The sequence below is a fragment of the Megalobrama amblycephala genome, linkage group LG19 (assembly GCF_018812025.1).
Source record: "Megalobrama amblycephala isolate DHTTF-2021 linkage group LG19, ASM1881202v1, whole genome shotgun sequence".
Taxonomy (NCBI): Eukaryota; Metazoa; Chordata; class Actinopteri; order Cypriniformes; family Xenocyprididae; genus Megalobrama; species Megalobrama amblycephala.
This window is the reverse complement of record NC_063062.1, coordinates 15,351,857-15,374,143: the sequence shown is the minus strand read 5'-3', so window position 1 is coordinate 15,374,143 and position 22,287 is coordinate 15,351,857. Positions and strand designations below refer to the sequence as shown.

General features: G+C 36.2%; 2 protein-coding genes across 7 annotated transcripts in view; one reads left to right on the top strand and one right to left on the bottom strand.

Moving 5' to 3' along the window:
* Positions 1-764: 764 nt before the first annotated feature.
* LOC125254843 (arrestin domain-containing protein 4-like) lies at positions 765-10,996 on the bottom strand. Of its 3 annotated transcripts, XM_048169679.1 has the most exons (9): positions 10,875-10,996; positions 10,338-10,579; positions 10,163-10,229; positions 8,745-8,892; positions 7,351-7,453; positions 5,444-5,700; positions 5,052-5,211; positions 4,732-4,883; positions 765-1,422 (listed from the first exon to the last, which is right to left on the bottom strand). In XM_048169679.1, the coding sequence occupies exons 2-9, from the start codon at positions 10,549-10,551 to the stop codon at positions 1,402-1,404; spliced, it is 1,122 nt and encodes a 373-aa protein (XP_048025636.1). In that variant the 5' UTR covers positions 10,552-10,579; positions 10,875-10,996; the 3' UTR covers positions 765-1,401. The 3 variants fall into 3 exon arrangements, with proteins under 3 accessions (XP_048025636.1, XP_048025638.1, XP_048025637.1); XM_048169681.1 differs by lacking the exon at positions 10,875-10,996 and having other exon boundaries at positions 10,420-10,550; XM_048169680.1 differs by lacking the exon at positions 10,875-10,996 and having other exon boundaries at positions 10,163-10,253; positions 10,338-10,464.
* A 317-nt stretch (positions 10,997-11,313) lies between these two features.
* The window catches only part of nr2f2 (nuclear receptor subfamily 2, group F, member 2), a 346,178-nt gene continuing 335,204 nt past the window's right edge, over positions 11,314-22,287 (top strand). For 3 of the 4 annotated variants that reach the window (XM_048169140.1, XM_048169142.1, XM_048169141.1), the window contains exons 1-2: positions 11,314-11,464; positions 13,427-13,574. The gene's annotated coding sequence lies outside the window, so the exon portion shown is untranslated. Of the gene's footprint in view, positions 11,465-11,563; positions 11,632-13,426; positions 13,575-22,287 lie in introns of all 4 variants that reach the window. The other variant, XM_048169143.1, reaches the window with a different exon arrangement.

Below are 22,287 nucleotides of genomic sequence, written 5' to 3'. Positions count from 1 at the left end.
TGCAGTATATGGAGGAGAAGGGAGTATGTTTAATGGTTACGGAAAATGTATTTTTCAGTAATGGGTACATTTTATTTGATTGGCTGATGCTGATGTTTTCTTTTGCTTCTGAGGGGATAAAATAGTGACATTTTGTAAACTGATGTAAAGCACGGATTTTGAGCAAAAATGGTTGACTTAACTTTTTTTTTTTTGGTCAAGTGATAGTTCAAATTACAAACTGTGTTTGTACAATAACATTATAATGTTGTCTTTGAATGTCAAAATGGGCACTGAATGTGCCAGAAAACGGCATTATTTGTTGACAGAAATATGTATGTGTAATTGTATCTACCTATCCATTCTTCCATCCATCCACACAATTATATTAACTACAATTGTAAAATTTGCTAAGTGCAAACTCAGTTAATTATTAGAAATTAAATTGCAGTAATTATATAATAATATTCAATAAAGCTATAGTTCATATAACTGTGAAAAGTGTTGCTGTGAATATTTCTTTACAATTGTGCACCTTCGTTTTACATCTGACACTGAATGAAGAATGAACACCTATTCATGCCATTCTAATCGTTCCAATTCAAAGGAAAGGCCTCTGTGACAAATGAAGTGACAGACGAGACTGTGAGGGGTTATTGATGAACATTTTTGTGCTAATTTGTCCAGCCCAAGATTTAGATTTTCACAGCTGGACATTTCAGTTTATTGCTTGCATTATACTCATACAAAAAGTAGCAAGACATTTTCAGAAAAGGCAAAATATCTTAAGGTGTACAAAAATAAATAATTTTATTACGTTGTAATGTTGTGAACAACAATACAAATGCAACCTCATTCAGCTTTTCTTTCTTTTTTTTTTTTAGCCATTTTTGTGATAATTTACTAGCTAAACGTGATATACATTACAACATAAGTGCACCTATGCTTGTGAGCTCTCAACCTGGACCCAAAGCAGCACCTCATAATATTAACAGTTCAGTCAGTGCATCAGATTCAAATAATTACATAAATCAAAGTATTTTGAAATATACATTATAAATACAAATTCTAATTAACATGTTCTTAAACCAATCATGATGTAGTTTCACATAGCCAGACTTTAGACTGATAGCACTGCAGTTAATTCAGCCCAGTTAGACAGGACATGTCTAACGTGTCGTTGCAGTTTATCCGAAATTGTAAATGTCACAATAACATATGGAAGAGTACAGAAACAAACCCTTCAGAAAGTCATAATAAGCTGCAAAGTGGACAAGCCTTGATTATGATGTGCTCATGATCAAAACAGAACAAACATTTCACCAATAAGAGCAGCAATCTGCAATCCATAATCCAAAGAAAAGGGGAAAATGCTATAGTGTAGGCACAAGGTCATTCTTTGATCTTCTCCACAAAATACGCTCAGTGTTCAGTAGGGTAAATCTGCAATGTGAAAAAGGCTTGATAATATGACAGACACTATTAAAGGGTTAGTTCACCCAAAATTAAATTTTAGGTCATTAAATACTCACCCTCATATCATTCCACAGCCATAAGACCTTTGTTCATCTTCGGAAAACAAATTAATTGAGCACAAAAAGTATTCTCGTCACTTCATAACATGAAGGTTGAACCACTGTAGTCGCGTTGACTATTTTAACGATGTCTTTACTACTTCTCTGGACCTTGTGATAATTTGGTTTGTTTCTATGGGAGATTAAAATCCTCTCGGATTTCATCAAAAATATCTCAGTGTTCCGAGGATGAACGAAGGTCTTGCGGGTGTGGAATGACATGAGGGTTAGTATTTAAAGGGTTAGTTCACCCAAAAATTAAAACAATGTCATTTATTACTCACTCTCATGCCGTTCCACACCTGTAAGACCTTCGTTAATCTTCGGTACACAAATTAAGAATTTTTTGTTGAAATCCGATGACTCAGTGAGGCCTGCATAACCAGCAATGACTCTTCCTCTCTCAAGATCCACAAAGGTACTAAAAACATATTTAAATCAGTTCATGCGAGTACAGTGGTTCAATATTAATATTAAAGCTGCAAGCAGCGATGAAAGGGCCCTCGCACCCAGGCTCACCGCCACCTGTTGGCATCAGGAAAACAGTGAACAGTGGGTGACATGGATGCAAGCGAGTAAATACAGGAGAAATATAGCCAAGTCATTTCAAAGTGCCACACTTCCTGCTGCCAACAGGTGGCGCTTTAACCGTAACCGAATATTGCCATGTAGATGTCCTCAGGCCAGGACTATTACCAAACATGTGAAGTTTGGAGCAGATCGGACATTGTATGCCTGAGTTTTTTGGTACATCATGGCATATTAAAATGTTTTTCTGAGAGTGAACTAAAGTGTAAAGCATACCATTTCCTGTTGCCAGCAGGTGGCGCTATGACTAACTGAATATTGGCATATAGATGTCTTTAGGCCAGGACTCTTATCACACATGTGAAGTTTGGAGCAGATCGGACATTGTATGCTTGAGTTACAACAGCTTCATCATTCATGGCGAAACATCAGAATTTGTCAGGCTGCCACGGACACGCCCTTCAACGAAAATTCAAGATCTTCGCAATTAAATGTCACTAAGGCCTTAAGATTAGACTGACCATATATGATGTTGTTATTATTAAATGTCTTTGAGGAGTTAATCACAGTGAAAAACGTCATTTCCTGTTGCTGGCAGGTGGCGCTATGACTGCAACTGAACATTGGCATATAGATATCTTCAGGTCAGGACTCTAATAAAACATGTGAAGTTTGGGGCAGATCCAACATTGTATGCCTGAGTTACAACAACTTCCTGTTTCATGGCAAAACATCGAACTTTGTCAGGCCACTACGGCCACACCCTTCAGCGAAAACTCTAGATCTTCGCAATTTAATGTCATAAAGGCCTTTAGATTAGACTGACCAAATATGATGTTGATCTGATTAAAGCTCTAGGAGGAGTTTGTTAAAGTACAACGTCTGGAAATGGCAAAAACTGCACAAATTTTGCAAAGAAAATTCAAAATATCTGACTTCCTGTTGGTTTTCAGATTTCACTCTAAGAGACTTTTTTGTAGTTATTGGGCTGTTAGATGTGTGTACCAAATTTCATACCTGTACGTGAAACATACTGTCAGGGGTACTTTGTTGAATTTTTTTAGGTGGCGCTATCAAGCTATTTTGCCAAACTTAATTCTGAAACCCATATCAGACGTAAATTTTCACCACTTCTGACGCATCTGCAAAGTTTCATGAGTTTTCGAGTATGTTTCGGCCCTCAAAAAAGTGATTCACCTTACATGGCGAAACATCAGACTTTGTCGGTCACCACGGATACGCCCTTCAACGAAAACTCAAGATCTTTGCGATTTAACATCTCAAAGGCCTTAAGATAAGACTGACCATATATGATGTGCTTCTGGTTTAATCTCTATGGAGGAGTTAATCACAGTGTAAAACATGTCATTTCCTGTTGCCCCCAGGTGGCGCTATGACTGTAACTGAATATTGTCATATAGATGTCTTCAGGTCAGGAGTCTAATAAAACATGTGAAGTTTGGGGCAGATCAGACATTGTATGCCCGAGTTACAACAACTTCCTGTTTCATGGCGAAACATCGAACTTTGCCAGGCCGCCACGGACACGCCCTTCAGCGAATACTCTAGATCTTCGCAATTTAACGTCATAACGGCCTTTAGATTAGACTGACCAAATATGACGTTGATCTGATTAAAGCTCTAGGAGGAGTTTGTTAAAGTACAACATGTGGAAATGGCAAAAACTGCCAAAATTTTGTAGAGAAAATTAAAAATATCTCACTTCCTGTTGGGTTTACAAACTTTTCACCCAGGGGCTTTTTTGTAGGTATTGGGCTGTTACATCTGTCTACCAAATTTCATAACTGTACATGAAACGTAGCACGAAGGGCGCTTAATTGAAATTTTGTAGGTGGCGCTATTGAGCCATTTTGCCACACCTAATTCTGAAACCCATATCAGATGTAAATTTTCACCACTTCTGACGTGTGTGCAAAGTTTCATGAGTTTTTGAGAATGTTTAGGCCCCCCAAAATGCAATTCATTTTGGAGAAGAAGAAGAATTGGCTGAGCAATTACAATAGGGTCCTCACACCATCGGTGCTCGGGCCCTAATTATTAAAGTGACAAGAATATTTTTGGTGCGCAAAAAACAAAACAAAATAACGACTTATTTAGTGATGGCCGATTTAAAAACACTGCTTCAGGAAGCTTCGGAGCATTATGAATCTTTTGTGTCGAATCAGCAATTCGGAGCACCAAAGTCACATGATTTCAGCAGTTTGGCGGTTTGACACGCGATCCGAATCATGATTCGATACGCTGATTCATAACACTTCTGAAGCTTCATGAAGCAGTGTTTTGAAATCGGCCATCACTATATAAAGTCGTTATTTTGTTTTTTTGGCGCATAATATTAATTAATATTAATAGTAATATAATATTAATATTGAACCACTGTACTCACATGAACTGATTTAAATATGTTTTTAGTACATTAATGGATCATGAGAGAGGAAGTGTCATTGCTGGCTATGCAGGCCTCACTGAGCCATCGGATTTCAACAAAAATATCTTAATTTGTGTTCCGAAGATGAACGAAGGTCTTACAGGTGTGGAACGGCATGAGGGTCAGTAATAAATGACATTATTTTCATTTTTGGGTGAACTAATCCTTTAAAGGTGTACCAGAAAAAATGGAATGACTGACCTCTGAATAAGAGGGAGGAGGCTGGAGGCGGAACTGCTGAATGTAAGTGGTTGCTGGGCCATCCAACAGCCAGTCTGGTTGTGGCTGGCAGATCGAAGTTCTATGCTCTTCAAACTGTTCCTCTGACACAACCTCTGCATAGCTGGGTGGTGCTGTCAGGGAAATTATCATTAAAAAGTTGGAAATATGTATATACCTGTACATATTTTAACTTTGTTTTTAATGATAATTTCTGTCCATCCAAATGTAATATGTCTATATATACACATTTTAAAATGTTTATAAGCTGCATTCACAGCATAATTAACTTTGCACCATACCTTCAGCTACATCTGGTAGGGTAAACGTGGGGTACAGCAACCTCGTGTCCACAACGGAACGCCTACTCATGTTAAAGCGGTGACTGCCATGACCATCGGTACTGATCACCAGTGGAATCTGTACTTCTAGATTTTTGGCACCTGGTATCTGAACAATAACCTTAAACAGAGAAACAATAGAAACATATAGAACAATGAGACTGCCATTCATATAATGGTGTTTTTAAATACATATGTTAGCTTGTAGAGGTTATAGAAATTATTAGAATTATTAGTAAATCAACATTTTTTACATCTATACTATGCTTACCAGAAAATAAAGAAAATTCTTAAGATGACTGGTAGCATTGAATATGAGAAATAAAGAAGTCTTTCATAAAATTATTACTCACTGCAAGCAAGTATTCTACTTTCAGGATGTCTGAATTCAGAATGGATGGAGAAACTGGAGGAATCTGCAGCGCGTTTCCATTCCACCTGCTGGAACAGTCAGATGGCACTACATTTCCACTAGCACTGGCAACCACCTGTTTGATGATTTTTGTTTTACCCTTGGCCGTATAGGTCTGTATCTGGTATATCACAGCTTTTGGCACAACTAGACGAGAGGAGCGGTTCTCAATCAGAGCACAGATTGGGAGTGATTCTCCTAGAGAAGACATGAAAAAAAGTGTCACACAAGATGAAAAGCAAATTATTTAAAATAACATATTGCTATTGCAGCAGAATGGAGGAAAATTGCTAAGCAGTCATATCTCCCCTGAAATAAACTCTGGAATCATAAGCTTACCTTTGGATCTGTGATGGTGATCCACCCTGACATACACTACTAGTGTCAGTAAGATTCTTTTAAATGGTTAAATGGTCTTTTATACTCACCAAGGCTACATGTATTTGATTTACATTCAATAGAAATTCAATTTAAATTGTAATAATATTTCATAATAATACTTATTACAATTTAAATTGAATTTCTATTAAATTTAAACTTTTTTTAAATTATATACACTCCTGTACCAAAAAAAAAAAAGAAAAAAGAAAAAAAAAGGGCAAAATATTTAATGGTCTTTTAATGGTCTTAACCATTTTAATCACAAATCACTGGTCAGGAAATTAGCAAGAATTGCACAAATGCTATGGATAATGTAACTTAGCACAGAATAGCCTTCCTAACTTGCAGACAGCTTTTTAAAGAAAGAAGAGTCAGTGTTGTTCCACAATGTTAATAGCTTCAAAAACAGTTCATGAGTAGTTGAAAAATGTCTCCCAGTTCGTCTGAGTTTAATATGAGACCAAATATTCTCGCTAGGGTTCAAATCTGGACTCTTACCAGGCTAAAACATGAGCCTGATGGACTTGTTCTCAAGACACTTCTTGGTTGTCTTTGTAATTTGGCCAGGAGCATTGTTGAAAAATAACATCTGTTCATTCCTCTTTAGATAACAAATTTTCAAATGTGGGAAGCAAGCCATTCTGCAATATTCTCCTGTACTCCAAAGCATTAAATGACTTTTCACAGTGAAGTAGTTCACCTCTTCCTTCATGTTTCACTGTGGTAGAGATGCATTTATTATTATATTTTGTCAGCAAATTTTCAAAGACACCACTATGGAAAATCACTATGCAACTTGTGTTTCATTGAGATTCATCACTCCACACACAACTTCCCAAATTCTGCCAAAAACTTAATGGTGTCTTTGACAGCAATGGCTTTTTAAGTAATGCATTTGCTTAAATTTTGGCTAATTTCCTTATCGATAATTTGCGGTTACAACAATTAAAAGCATGGTGTTTAGCAACTTTGGGCTTGGTCAATTTTTTTTTTTTTTTTTGCCCAGGAGTGTGTATATTTTATTCTTGTAATAACAAAGAATATTTAGCAGCCATTACTCCAGCTTTCAGTGTCACATGATCCTTCAGAAATCATTCTAATGCTGATTTGCTGCTCAAGAAACATGGAAACCATGATACATTTACATAAAATGAATGCATCCTTGCCAAATAAAAGTATTCATTTTTCTCTCTTTACTGACCCCAAACTTTTGGTTACTTCAGGTTACTTCGGCCAGGGTTCCTCAAATCTGGTCCGGCTTCAGAGTTACTAGAAAACTGCAGATAGGCGAGTTTGATCAGGGTCTGAACTAAACTCTGCAGGACAAGTAGGCCTCCAGGGCCGGATCAGAGGAACCCTGCCTCGGGCTAACTTTAGGTTAGCAAAAACCTACAATATTCAAATACTGTCATCCCGACACTCCCAGAAAACTTCAAAGCTCATAAAAATATACCTATTTTATCTTACCATTGCAATAGCCCTGTCGGTCTATGCTGACAGACAGTGAGATGGGACCTGAAGTAAAGATCCAGCAGCCGATCATCTTCTTACAGGTTTGTGACACTGGAGACTGTAATGACAACTCTGAGTCAGAGGTCAGGAGGATGCTCTCTAATGCAGTGCTTTTTTGCTTCAGATTTTACATTGGACATTGAGTGATCCAAGCAATTAGCTAAATTATTTTGCTGTCCTGACTATGTAAAATTATATGGTTAGTTGTTTTTTAATATTTGCATTTAGCAACGTTTTCACCTACTGCCAATAAGTTCAAAACAATTGTACCCACCAGTTGAGAGCAACATTGTTCTAAGTATCTCCCTTTAGTGTCAGTGGTGTAATATAATCATATACAAGTATAAATGAAAATGGCATTTCAGGCAAATATATTCTACTTTTTATAACCACAAAGAATATAACTAATCTGACTCTTGCACTGAAGAGAAAGTATTTGTCCAAGTCATCTCTCTGAGTCAGTGCAATGCAAAACTTGCTCTTGGGAATATCCGTCTACAGCATGTACTAGTGTGGGAAGTAAGCTGCTTTGCAACACAGCTTCCTGTCAGGTATGGTATAACCAACTGTATGCAACCTGTTGAATTCATGATCATCAGTCCCATTTACGGTACCATCCCATTCCGCTATTACAGGTTTTAATCTATGAGGCTGTGCTCTATGCTGACCTATATCATTTACAATGCAGTTTTATCAATTATACATTTAATTTTAAACTGATGCTAATGTGTCTTTAATATGTCATATCCTGAAACCTTGATTAGCAGATGTGTTAATCAGGCTTGATGCTAAACTCTTCAGGTGCATTAAAATCACATACTAAGTACTACATTAAAAGAGGAACTAACTTTGCAGCGATTAAAAAAAAGTATGTTCTGTAATGAAGTCAGAATGTACTTCATCTGGTATGTTAGCTTTGTCATGTGACCTACAACATCAGTTGCATCATTGGCCCTGTCCCAAATGGCACCCTAAACACTCGCGGTCTTCCTTCGAGTCCGCACTTTCATGACGTAATGCCACTTTGACTGTTGGGAATTTGTGCTGCAGAGCTCGCACCAGTGTGGGCTCAGCAAAAGTGCGCAAAGGGGGTGCTTGCGGGCACCCTTCTGAAACATAAAATTGACAAATGGGACACCCTACGGTCTCGTGGACTTAACGGACACATGTACGCGGCAGCCATTGTAAGTCCACAAGACCGAAAGGGCTAGGAAATGTGCCATTTGGGACAGGGCCATTGACTGCTATTCACAACTCCTCTCACATGACCTCATGGGTAAATTGTCCACTGGATACACACCTCAAAATGGGTATATGTGGAAAACAGAAGGCATTTTTGACATACTCACTATTAACGTTGGCATATTGACATCAATGGGATTGATGATGCAAAGTTCTCTGCAAACACGTTGATTCTCATGAAATGGCCTTTTTAAAACTGCCTGCACCATGTAGTAAACATGGCCATGTTTTCCAGAAAACGAGGAAACCAAGGGACTAGGAGACAATAAAAAATTTCAAGTGTCAGTGGGGGGGAACACAAGAGTTCATTTTAAAGGTGCAATGTAAGATTTCTGTCTGCTAGAGGTCGCTAGAGGCCTAATCAAAACAAAGGTGCAGCTTGATGACACCAAGTTTGAGCACGGAATCTTGGGATATGTGGTCTTCATATCACAGCTGGTGGAAACAATCGGGATAGGACTCGGGAAGAAATCATGTTCATGGATGCGATTATTTAATGTTACTGTAGTATGAAGCAGAGCAGGACCGAGTGTTGTGGGAGCTGAACGAGGCCGCTGGAGCGATTGCACAACACAGCGTGAGCAGCGGAACTTTTATTATGCCACAGTCGCCGGCGCCGCTTCTCCGGTCATGAGTATGAGGTAACACAGCTCTGTTTATCATATTAGATACATTTGAGTGTGTTGAAAATGATGTTATAACGTTACTCTGTGCATTTGCTCGGTGGCTGCCGTGAGACACTTGTTACACGCTGCAGTAAGATAGATCGATTTTAGAATATCATATTAAATGCTGGATGGCTTGTGTTGATAAACGGCATGCAATTAACTTTAAAACATATTGTATGATGGAGAAAATTCTGTATTACTGTTACTAAAAATAAAGCTGCATCTGATTATGCTATATTAGCTACTTGACAAAATACTGTTTTTCTCTGAGGCATGGTAAAGAGAAAAAAAAAAAAAAAAAAATCAAGAAAATTAGATTTAAACAATAAGACTAAACATGTTGAGCTATATAACAATAATTCGTTTTCTGTCTATAAATATATCAAAACAGTTGTTCCCTTGTCTATTGAAACATGTAAATATTAAAGCGTCTTTGGTGTTTCCATGGTTTCTACAAAATAAAACCAGTAACCGAGGGTAACACGGGTATGACACAATTGACAGGCGACTCCTCACATGTCCCGGAGCCTTGCTTAAATTGCAATTTTCTCACGATTTACAAATAGTTGGAAACATTTGGGATATTGTAAGTACGAAGTGAACAAAATAAATAACACTGACCTAGTGGTTTTTGGATATTTTACTGCAAAAATCTTACAAAAATCTTATATATATATATAATACACATCATAAATGCACTGTATATATTGTTAAATTAAAGGTGCAATATGTAAGATTTTTGCAGTAAAATATCCAAAAACTATTTGTTTTTATATATATAGGCCCTGTCCCATGCTTGGAATGGCCGTGCTCAACACTATTAAAAAAAAACAAACGAAAAACAAACCTTAACTTACCTATGAGGTAGTTGCAGTTCAAAAGGGATCTCATACACGCCACTATGAAGGATAAGGTCTTGGGTACCTAATCCAGTATTAATAATTCAAACTGTACTTCATTAATGAGTTCGAAGGCAGTGCAACATTTCACACTTCAATTATCACAAAAATTCATCAGTAATTGCAGGCCTACCTGTTGATGCTAAAAGTGTCTTGGATAAGGAGAGATATTTCCTCTCTTCAGAACAGCGGGACCGTTTGTGCATCCAACTCACCTGAGCATATCCCTTCAGTAATACTTTTATGGCTTTAACTGTGGTGGCTTCAGAGATTTTGAGCAAAATATGTCCAGACACTACTTCACCAGAGCAGTAACCTCTCTGGTCGTTGTCAAGAATCAAATCCATTTTCCTTCAGTATGTGTCATCTTGGTTTCTGGAGAGTGAATAACAGTACATTTCAATAGGAAAAACACACATTGTTTATCTCAATGCATTTGTGGATTACTGCATCAGCATCAAGATTTTGACAATGCTACCACTACTACTACTACTACTACACACACACACACACACAATCGAGCTTAAACTCGTGTCCAACATTTTGACATCAAGTTATATGTTTGCCAATATCAACATAACTTTATAAAGACACATGAATACTTTCTAGCAACAGTTAAAAGGCATAAATAAACAACAATCATTATATAATCTTTTGAATAACTTCTCACTATGCTGCAGCAGCACACGCCCGACTCAGGTTGTTTGCAGGCCACGCCCAGTGTTTATTTATATGGGGGCTGATTTGCATGTCTTTCAGGCACTATCCCCTCCATCTGGATGTTTCTGTCATTCAATTCGACAGGCATTTAGAATAATACCGCAGCATAAGAAGTAGCCTACTGTACAGTGCAGAAACAGATAACATACAAAAAAGAAGGTAACGAAATAAAATAAATATAAAAGGTAGAATAAAATAAAAGTACCCCCAAAAATAAAACATTTCATTAAAATATTTATATATTTTACAATATTTATAAAATATTTATATATTAAATATCACGAATATTAGCTAATTTCAGGCCAGCGACACCACGTATAATTTTATTTTTTATTATTTTTTTTTTTTATTTGTCAGTTACTGACTCACAGCCAATCAGAATGCTTGCTTTGGATTTCATGCAGCCCCGGTCGTTAACGGCTCTGATGCAGCCAAACCGCTCGCGAGTTCGTAGATGAATCTGGAAAACCTGTTGTGGTTTTCAGAGGCCTTTCTGACGCCTAGAAACTTCCAAACAACTATCCACAGAGCTCATGAAAGGTTTGTTATTATGTTCCCGCTTGTTCACAACACAAGAGTATATTCATTTTGCTGCATTGTTGTTTGTAATTGTACTCATGTTCACCACTTTCTGTAAAGATATCCATAACAAGTGAACATAAATCTCTGATGAATGCACTTTTGGGCTCTGGCTTCACTTAAAAATGGTAACTTACTTCCATGTTTTATTTTACATTTACCATGGATGTAGTATAATTTTGATATTAAATGTTACTGATAAACGTCCATTCAGTCAAGTGTACAGTCATATAAAGTTCTTAACCCTTGTGCAACCTTATGGACATTTTTGTCCATTTCAGTTTTTTTTTTTTTGTTATAAGTGTGCCTTTGTTAATGCCAACTACATGAAATTTGGCTCAGGTGTTTATTTTTATTGGAATTTTAATATTTTACCCTCATTTCCTTCAAAAAATCAATTTTACCCTCCGTACAAAAAAATTCTCACACTCAGGACCTTATAAGGACAAAATGTCCACATTGAAACCAATTAAAACTGCAATTTTTTAACCCAGGGCCATTTGACTATAAAATGATACAATATTTGCAAATAGGCATTCATTCTATCGGCAAGGCTTCAAATTTTACATTTTTTACCATTTTTTACTAGATTGTGCCATATTTTCAAATTGGCATATAAAAGAAATACTCGCTTTATTTGTGTTTTCTGCTTATGCATATCAATTTGAAAAATAATGCAGCTATTATTGTGTGGGTATGTTGGTAAGGATGTCAGAGTGTAGTTTGCATGTGTTTACTTAAAATTTAATGTGTGTAATTAGTTTGAAAGAAATTATATTGTACTGGCAATCAAAAATCCCACTCCATGTATGAGTCACACCCTTGGCAGGGTCATAGGGCCATGTGAAAACTATGAAAAAGGTCAAAAAAGGTTAATGAGCTTTGAGGTTCTTCTTTTTCGACCAAACACGCATTTTAACTCTTGATTGCACTTTTTCACTTGTTATTGTTTTTGTATGGCGATAAAAGGTACGCTTGAATTTGAAGTAGACGTTCAGAAGCCCCTAAACACATTGTTTTAGTTTTCACCACAAGAAAATGCTGATTGTTTAGTCTGGTAGATTTTATACAAAGTTTGAGTTCACACAGGTGTCCTCACAGCCAAACCTATAAATATGTGGTGCTTGAGGGGTTGATCATTTCATTGTTTGCAAGATGAAGAGACGTTACTCAGCAGAGGAAGCTCTGAAGCTAGTGTTGCCCACTGACAGTGAGGACACAGGTGCATTAGAAGCTGAGGATGAAAAGAAACCGATTTGTAAAGCGTTAAAATTCTGAAAATGAATGAATGTTTGGTAATTATGAATAGAAGAGATGCTGATAAAAAAAAAAAAAACAGTCAGTGAAAGTGGAAAAAAATATTAATATATAATATTTCTATGACATTTTTTTGGCATGGACATTTTTGTCCATTTTGGACCTAAGTGTTAGTTTTTGTAAATAATCTGATACTACATAAAAAATATAAATGCCTCAAAATTAATGTTGTTGTTCTTCATTGACACACCCAAGAATGTAATAAGCAAAGAAAAAAAATTCTGCTTAGCATTTAGTTTATGAAAATAAACTACTATTTTAATTTTTTTCATAAAAAAACACATATGGCATTATGTAAACAAACCAGCATTTAAAGGGTTACAGTTCTTAAAATTAATGAATATTTGGTATCTATGGATAGAACAGATGCTGGATGCAGATGCAATTAAAAAAATAACATCAGTGAAAGTGAAAAAAAAATTAATAAATCGTATTTTTATGACAGTTTTTGGACATGGACATTTTGTCCATTTTGCACCTATGTGTAACTTTTTTTTGATGCACAAGGGTTAAGGGAACACGGGCTAATTTGTTAGGTTTAAATGGTTTACAAGGCTTTGCAATTGAGATCCAAGTTGCAAATAACACTAATTTTTCTATTGACAGGACAAGGTGTTTGTTTTTTTAATCAGTTAAGACCACCTCAGTTCTCATACCTATCTTGGATCAGCAAACATACCACTTTGAAGACATTTCATAGAAGATACCGGTATTCTCCTCTGCAGAAGTGTCTTCTCTTTATCACCACCCAATGGTCAGTATATAAACCTACACCACACTGTGTCTAATGCATTATGTTCTTCTTAGTAAAATATTAGAGCCATATATTCTCTGAAAATTTCAGTTGTTTCCCAGTGTTAATGATTACATACTACTTTCTATCTTAGAAATGCAACTCAGTAATCCTGAGGAAAACATTGTTTTGAAAAAAAAAAGTTTCAACATCCAAGTGTATCTTTCTAGGTGCAACTCGAAAGATGTTGCTTACCTAAAGCCATTTGGGATCCTTGTAAATTTACTAAGACAGCAAATGCAATAAAAGCAAGACTGTTAAATCCATTCATGATGGCACAAGAGAACTGTACCGAATGTGGTAGAAAGCAGTAACAGTTAGATGTACTGCATTGTTTGATAGGATTATTCAGCATGAGCGAAAAAGGGAGGTCAGAATCAGGTCATTGAATGCAATAATCTCAGTTACAGGCGCCATCAGTACAGAAATGTGAGGGTTTGCAGCTTACCTAGAGTGTACGCGAGTTGTGTGTGTGTGTGTGTGTGGTGCGTGGACTGTTGCAATCTCCCCTGTGGGCTAATAGATTCGAGATGACATGTTCTCCGCTTCCATGCTGAATGTTCAGTGAACTTTCTGGCACAGAGGCTGCCTCTAAAGTGGGTTCAACCAGAGGTTAATATAAACAAACAGCAGAAAATGGAGAGCCAGGGATTATTAAATGTTAGGATGACTGACAAATCCCTCATTGCCATTAGCCCATGGCCTTCACCTATGCCCTGCTTTCCAAAAAATACTGTACCGTGGCTCGACAATTTTCTTTCTTTTTTCTTTTTTTGACAGTGCCGTGTTTAGTTGGGGTTGAGAATTTGTAATGTGTGGTCAAAATATGAGTCACTTGGCCAGAGAAAGCTTTTGCCAAAATGTCCTGTCACTATGGATGAAAGATTGTGTGCCTATACTTTAATGAGTTTATAAGTATGAAGTGTTGGGAATGTTTATGACAGCTGATGTGGCCATCATCTAGCATATAATTTGTTGATGTTATATCATGTAACTATTCTTATGATGAATTATTTTTTTAGTAGGTATCCCTACACTATGCAATTCTTTTTTCTGTGTTTGACAGTATGAATTATTTTAGTTTTGGTTATAAAAGGGAATATAACTTAATTTTTAAATTTAAAACCTTGTTGAAATAATTGCAGTTCTTGATCTGAAATATTTTGCAGTTTGATCACGATGCATCAAATATTTATTTATTATTCTCAACATTTTATTCATTTTTAAAAAGATTGGATCATACATGAACATAGCTTAAACGTCCCTTGTTTAGTGGAAAACAGTCTTTTCCCCAATACTTTCTCTAGTACATGAAGATCTAACAGGAAAAAAGGAGAAAATTACAGTATAACAGTGCAGGATGAAATACAATTTGTACATATCTGAACATAAATAATATTTAAATATTTGTATATAATTATGCCTTTGATATATGAATGGTCATATTTGTATATTTTTTTGAAAAGTACTTTTTCAGATTTTTTTTGTTGCAGAAAATCATATGCACTGCCCTCTTGTGGATAAGCGATCAAATTGCAATGGCAAGCAATATAAATAAATTGCCACCTTTCTACTTTTTCTGATATAACAGACAAATATCACCATTCACCATCATTTGCAGCTTGCATTAATAAAGTATTGAGTTTAGTCTGTTATCTACACCTGGGTAAACCTAATTGCAGCTCCAGCTTTGACAGATTGTGTATGGAACATGATTGTGTTTTTTTCCCCCTAGTTAACAATATCTGCAGTGCTCCTTTGAAATTCCTGCTCATATGGAAAGAGTTAATTCCAGGATGTGAATTGTCCCTGTCCGAGCAGCTGAAATTTATCACTGCCAACGACAATGTGCAAATTTTGTGATGTCGGCAGTGCATTGTTAACAGTGATTGTCATCTAATTAAATCGTGGCTCGTCACAAGAGATGCTTTTTATGCTGAGATAAGCAATGGGAGTCTACTCAAGCGTTCCCAAGATCAATAAAGATGTTCCCTTCTGGATTACGAATAGTCTGAGGGTTACATGGGGCAGAGGAATTAATTAGGAAAGAATTCTTATATCCCCCTATAGAGACACACGCAGTTTAACTTTTATAGTTGGTTAGTTGAGGTGGGAAGGGGGTATTTAAATGGTTTGATGTCAGCTTTCACTCCGCTTTAATGCAAATGTTTAATGGAAAGCATCAGGAAAACTTCTTAATCCTACTCTATCTCAGAGCAAATTAAAATGTTACAAGTGAAACAAAATTTAAGTTATGTGTCCTAGCATGTGCTTTTTTCAAAATTGCAGAAAAAAAGGCAAATTTAACAACTCAATCATAATGTAATAAGCAAGCCAATAATATTGAATGATATAATATATATAATATGTGTATATGTTATAATCCCATTTTTGTTATGTGTTCAATATAAATATGACTATTATTCTGAGCAAAAAAGATGACTTTCAGTCAAATTTGTTTTTGTAGATTCGTGCAGATGTATTGATTGATTTAGTGCATCCAGGCAGCAAATGCTTGTGGAGCTCTAACCTGTCTAAGTACACTCTCATCAGTTTTAATGTGTTCAGTCTCATTGACTTGACACAAGCCAGGGTCTCACTCCAATTCATTGCACCGTTCCTCCCTGAAAGAGCACAGCTTGAGACCCTTAGTAAAATCAACAGTGCTTTTTAGTGCTGAAATGCAATCAAATCTATATATATATATATATATATATATATATATATATATATATATATATATATATATATATATATGGGTGTAACGGTACACAAACATGACGGTTCGTTACGTACCTCGGTACTGAAGACATGGTTCAGTACAGCAGGGAGGAGAAAACTAAACATAAAATTGCTTATTTTTTCTTCTTGTTTATTAAACAGTGGTTTATTGAACAAATTGTATCTCTTTAAATAAATTCAATTAAGTGGTTAATGAATATTTTCTTAAGGACAAAAAAATCTATCTCCGCTAATACTTTAAACTGTAGGGAGCCCTTTCTTGCACATTACCAGACCTGCCAACATGTACGCATTTTGCGTACCAGGTACGCATTTTGACCTCAAAGTACGCTGGTACGATTTGTCACTCTATACTACGCAAAAACCCGGTGACTCCTCTGTGCACGACTAGTACTCAAATCCAAAAAAGAGTTCGACCACTCAGCGCTGGGTTCATTTCCCCAAATAGCAAGCGGGGATGATTGACAAATGCGTACGGCCTATCAATAAAAAGAGACTGCAAATCGACAGCAACACAAAATCCCGCTCAACCCCTCCTTCCACTCCCGCTGTCTCAGTGACTGAATTCTCAAGCGAGGACAGTACAGCAGTCACGGTAATGTTACTTCTAACTCCTTAAGGTAAACGGATATAAAATGCTCAAGTAATGTTGAACAACAAATCTAAATAAAATTGAAATCGCTGATTATGAAAATGTTGTGATGTGTGACTGACTGACAAGCGCTAGTCTGGAGAAACGCGTTTATTTATTTATTCTCAGTGTTGAGAAACGTATAGCCTACATGTGTTGCGTTATTGTGTTAATACTAACTAAAGTACCTTTATGTTACATAGCCTACTTATTTTGTATGAAAACTAGCACATTAGTTACTTATCCATTTAAAATGACCGTTGTCTCAGTGCTGCGTGAGCTCTCATAAACACAAACGCGCGCGCACACAGAGAGGTAAAATGAAAGTTGCCGTGTTTGGTTTAAAATTTGTTCTTGCTTGTTTTTTGTTTTTTTTTGTTTTTTGTCAGAAAAGATTTTTAATTATCCACCCGTGTTTTTAAGATTAGGTAAATGACGGACGCTTTAGTTAACACAACCCCTCGTTATATGACTAACTTCTTGATATTCTTGAATACTCGATTCGTTTTGCTCTTATTGGCCTTTTCTATTCATTGTCAACTGTTTTCTATAAATATGTTTGTATTGGCTAACCTTTATTCAGCGAATGTTTGTCTTTTGTATAATTCAAAGACAGCACGCTACAAATAGAACCCCTTTTTTTCTGTGGGATTTAGTATCATATTTGGATATTGGAATAATAAATTAAGTATTTTAAATGAATCACATGTAAACTCAATGTTTACTATTTTCTAAGGGTTTCTTAATTGTAGACTAGTTTTCCTTACAAAACCTGTAAACGACTCAACTGTCAGGTTAGTTGTATGTAAATATAGCCTTCTTGAAATTGCAAACAAAATTTTTTAGTCCATATTAAATATATGAATGCGATTCACTTGCGGTTGTCAGTTTGTATAAGAACACATTATGCAATGCAAGATTAATCATGAATTAAAACAATGCTTTTGAGCAGGTGTAGTAAAATTTGTAATTGTGTCAAATTAAATAAACAACAGTCAAAATTAGATTAACGAAGATGGGTGTGTGTGCTTTGTGTATTGTATTCTCAAAAATGTAAAAAATTACCCCCCCCCCCCCCAAAAAAAACAAAACAAAAAAAACAACCTGTGCCCCGTCCTGTCACACTGGTACTCGAAAAAATTTTCCAAGGTTGGCAGGTCTGCATTACTATAATATTAAAGGTTACAATTAACAACAGCCCAAACTATTCAATTCAGTTGCTATTTTTTTATATATAATAATCAACACTCAAAAAAAAAGAAAAAAAGAAAGTAAATTACACATAGGGCAGGTTTTGCATTAACTTCTAAATCTAATTATAAAATTATTTTACAATTATTTTTCTACTCCAATTCATTTTTGAATAGTCATTTACACAGTTACTGTCATAACTTGTTTTCATGACAAATTTATTTAAACATATATTAAATAAGACATTTCTAACAGGTAAAGTAAATATAATGAATATATAAGCTAATATAGTGCATATATTTAGTGAAATACTCCCCTCTAGAGTTTATTTTTCTAGTGAACTAACATGCTGTGGACACTAAATGACTTGCCTGAGGTAAATGTAATGCTATGTGAGATGCTATTCTCAAGCTGTTTTATTGAAGTCTTTCCACAGTTGAAACACTGGTTGAGAGATTACACATAAACATTTCTATGCATAGATCATCTGTTCTTCTTCTGCGCTTTTTCCTGTTGTGGCGGTTATCAAATTAAAAATCTGTGTAACAAGGTCATATTCAATATGGAAACTAAATAGAGCATTGAAATAGGAAGTGAAACACAAGAGAATGTCAAAATAAGGGTCTACATAACAGAACATAATCCTGACAATAAGATCGTAGGGCTATTGTTATATGTAAAATAGTTAGTTCCAATTCTCGAATCTGACTAAACGAGACTATCTGCTGATATTTCACGAGTATAAGCAGAACTACTCATCTCTGCGTGTTCTAGACGGGCTGTCAGTCAGTGCAGTTACATTGTGGCAAGGGACTGTCTTTGAGTCTTTAAACCGTTCATTCAACTGCACATTCAAAAATGCTTAGATAGATGTAAAGAAACAAGCTGTTGAAATCATTTTAACTTTGAGCACCACTTTATACGGCTCAGCTGACTAGTAATGCATCGATGCTAAGGCAGAGATTTCGCTATCCTTGGACACTTTTTTCATGAGTCAATCTCTCTCACAATCACTGTCTGTTTAGGTTTGTTTAGTGCAAATCTACGGAGCCTCTGTACAAATCACAATGGTACACATTATGCTATCATTATTAACTATATATTTAGTACATTATATTTAGTACACATGCATGAAGTGGAAAAAAAATAGAAAACAAGCAAATATTGTGGTTGCAGCGGTTTTTGCAGTCCTCTGTGGTTGGCTCGTCAATAGCGCAATATTATGATATTGCGGTTATCACGACAGCCCTATTACTGCATGTGCCCCCTTCTTTTTTAGAGTGTGGATCACCTGTTACCGACTGTATTTGTCGTCTGACTGCATGTACCGAACCGTGACTTTTGCACCGTGACGGTTTAGAACGAATACATGTGCTGTTACACCCCTAATATATATAGTATATGTAATAGTATGTTTTTAAGAATGTTTTCACTAGATATGGCAGACTAAATGCAGGGCATTTTATTGTCAATTGCATGACTGATCTCTTTTGTTGCTGCTGTGATCATGGAACAATCCCAGATATCACCTTCTTTGTTCGAGCTCTTTTGTAGATGGCGGCACATATGCACATAGTGTATTTTTACAGCGCGCTCAGGTGCACTGTGGTGTCATCCCCCATTGCTTAGACATGCATGTGGGGAGTGAGAGGTGAGCTTGCTAAAAGACACGTAGAAAATAGACTGATTGCAGAATAGAGGTAGGCATGCCCGTTTGATGCACTCACACTCTAACCCTGCCATTCTTTCATCAGCCCCCACGCAACCCACCCCAAACACACACATTTTTCCATTGGCCTCGTGCAAACTGAACAAAGGGAACTGGTAAAAAGTAGAAGAGGAAGAAAAGCAACAACAGAAAAGCTGATGTTCTTATTCGTATAATCCGAGGGTGCTCCGAAGTAGCTTGGGGTTAAACCTTAATTCACTCCTTGTTCCTATTTCACACTTTAATGGCATTTTAATGTGACTGTCACTCTGAGGCAGGGTTCACAGCATTCAGGTGTGGTCTTCAAAAGAGCCGAAGGAGGGGAAGCCTATAGTGCAATGCGTAGGAAGAACCTATAGTACTACTGTATAAATAACATAATCTTATGTACATACTGTATATAAATTTTGTTTACATTTTTTCCAAGATGTTCTAAAATTGACATTTTAGTTGTAAATACTAGGTAATTTTTTTTTTCATTTCTCTAATTCAATATTTCAATAACTCTAATTCAATAACTCAATTGAAATTAGAGAAAGGAAATTTAAACTAAATGTTTGGTAGACCAATGTATAGTTCCTGTGTCCTTAAAGGGATAGTTCACCCAAAAATGAAATTTTTGTCATTAATTACTCACCCTCATGTCATTCCAACAGTTTTTTTTATTTATTTATTTTTTATCTCCCATAGAAAGCAACATAATTACCATATTCAAGGTCCAGAAAAGTAGTAAAGACATTGTTAAAATAGTCAACCTGACTACAATGGTTCAACTAGGGCTGGACGATACGGCCAAAATTTATATCACGATATAATTCTTAATTTCGGTCGATACAATATAATTCCGATATCGATATGAACTATATAATAGCCTCAGAAAAACTGCCAAGAACCTACAAACTGTCTGTACCTACAAACGTCTGAAAAATGAATTTGCCAAATCTATGAAATCTCTTCCTATCAAACTATATAATATTTTAGAAATATAAACAGTACAAATAAATTTATGTTCAGCTTTTATTTGTATTTAGCCTTCATACAAACATAAAAATAAACATAAGACTCACTCACTTTAGTAATATTAATATCTTTAACATTAAACTATAACGTAGGCTGATTTTATTATTCTTAAAGGCTCATGAAACCCCAAAACACTTTTTTTGAGATGTAAACAGATATGTATAGGCTGCACATCTTTGAAAACACTAAAGGTACTCAATGTTATTCATAAGTGAAAAATAGTTATTTTTGCATTTTTCATAGCGATTTCTGTCTTCCTGTTTGAAAAGCTGAGTCGGAGCAACGACACAAAATCTGTGTACTTTCGACCCAAGTATGGGCATGGTCGAACATGCTGACGTAGACCGTTTCGAGCGAATCTCGACATATATTCATGACATAAAGCTCATTATCCAATCACTGCGCTGTAGTATGCATAAGATTATAATTGCAGTATTATGCATGAGGAAGCATCACTTCTCTCGGAAGTGGATTGTTTTGCTGTAATCTACCAGCACAAATGGAAAATATGTTCACTTGAGATCGCATTACAGCGCGGAGCTCCGTGATGAGTTTAATAACACTAGCCACGTGACACATAGCTCATACAGAATAAAGTATCCGTGTTTAAAGTTTATATTTCACACATTCTCCTGCACCAAACATTAACCAGCACGGTGTAGTTATGCACACATATTTTCATCGAGTTGTGGAAGCTTGTTCCGTCGCATTTGCATCAGGTGTACTCATTTTGTAAAACTTGCCGCGTTCGTGTTTGATCTTAGCGCTGGCTGGTGGCTGCATGTCTCTGTGGTGTACGTCATCACGCAAATAGCCAATCGCGTTCTGCTCTTTCTAACGGCTGCGCCTCAAGTCAGTGATGCATAATTTATATATCGAAATACCGGAAATGTGTTTAAAAATCATATCACCGTTATCGAAAAAAATTATATCGCGGTATATATTGATATTGAATTATTGTCCAGCCCTAGGTTCAACTTTAATGTTATGAGGCGATGAGAATACTTTTTGTGCTCAAAAACAAAAGATAGACAGTGCAGGCTTCTGGTTCTACGTCAGAACGCCGGCTCAGTATTGGCCGATGCTGTACACGTGAGCAGCACAGCACAAGCATGCGATGCTGATGCCTGAGTCGGCGTTCGGACGTAGAACCTGGAAGCGCTGCTCTGTTTCTACAACAAAAACAGCGTAGAAGAATGACAGGGAAGATACAAAATTGTTGAATAAAGTAGGTATTTTTGTTTTGTTTTTGCGCACAATAAGTATTGTCGTCGCTTCATAACATTAAGGTTGAACCACTGTAGTCACGTTGACTATTTTAACGATGTCTTTACTATTTCTCTGAACTTTGAATGTGGTAATTTCGTTGCTTTCTATGGGGA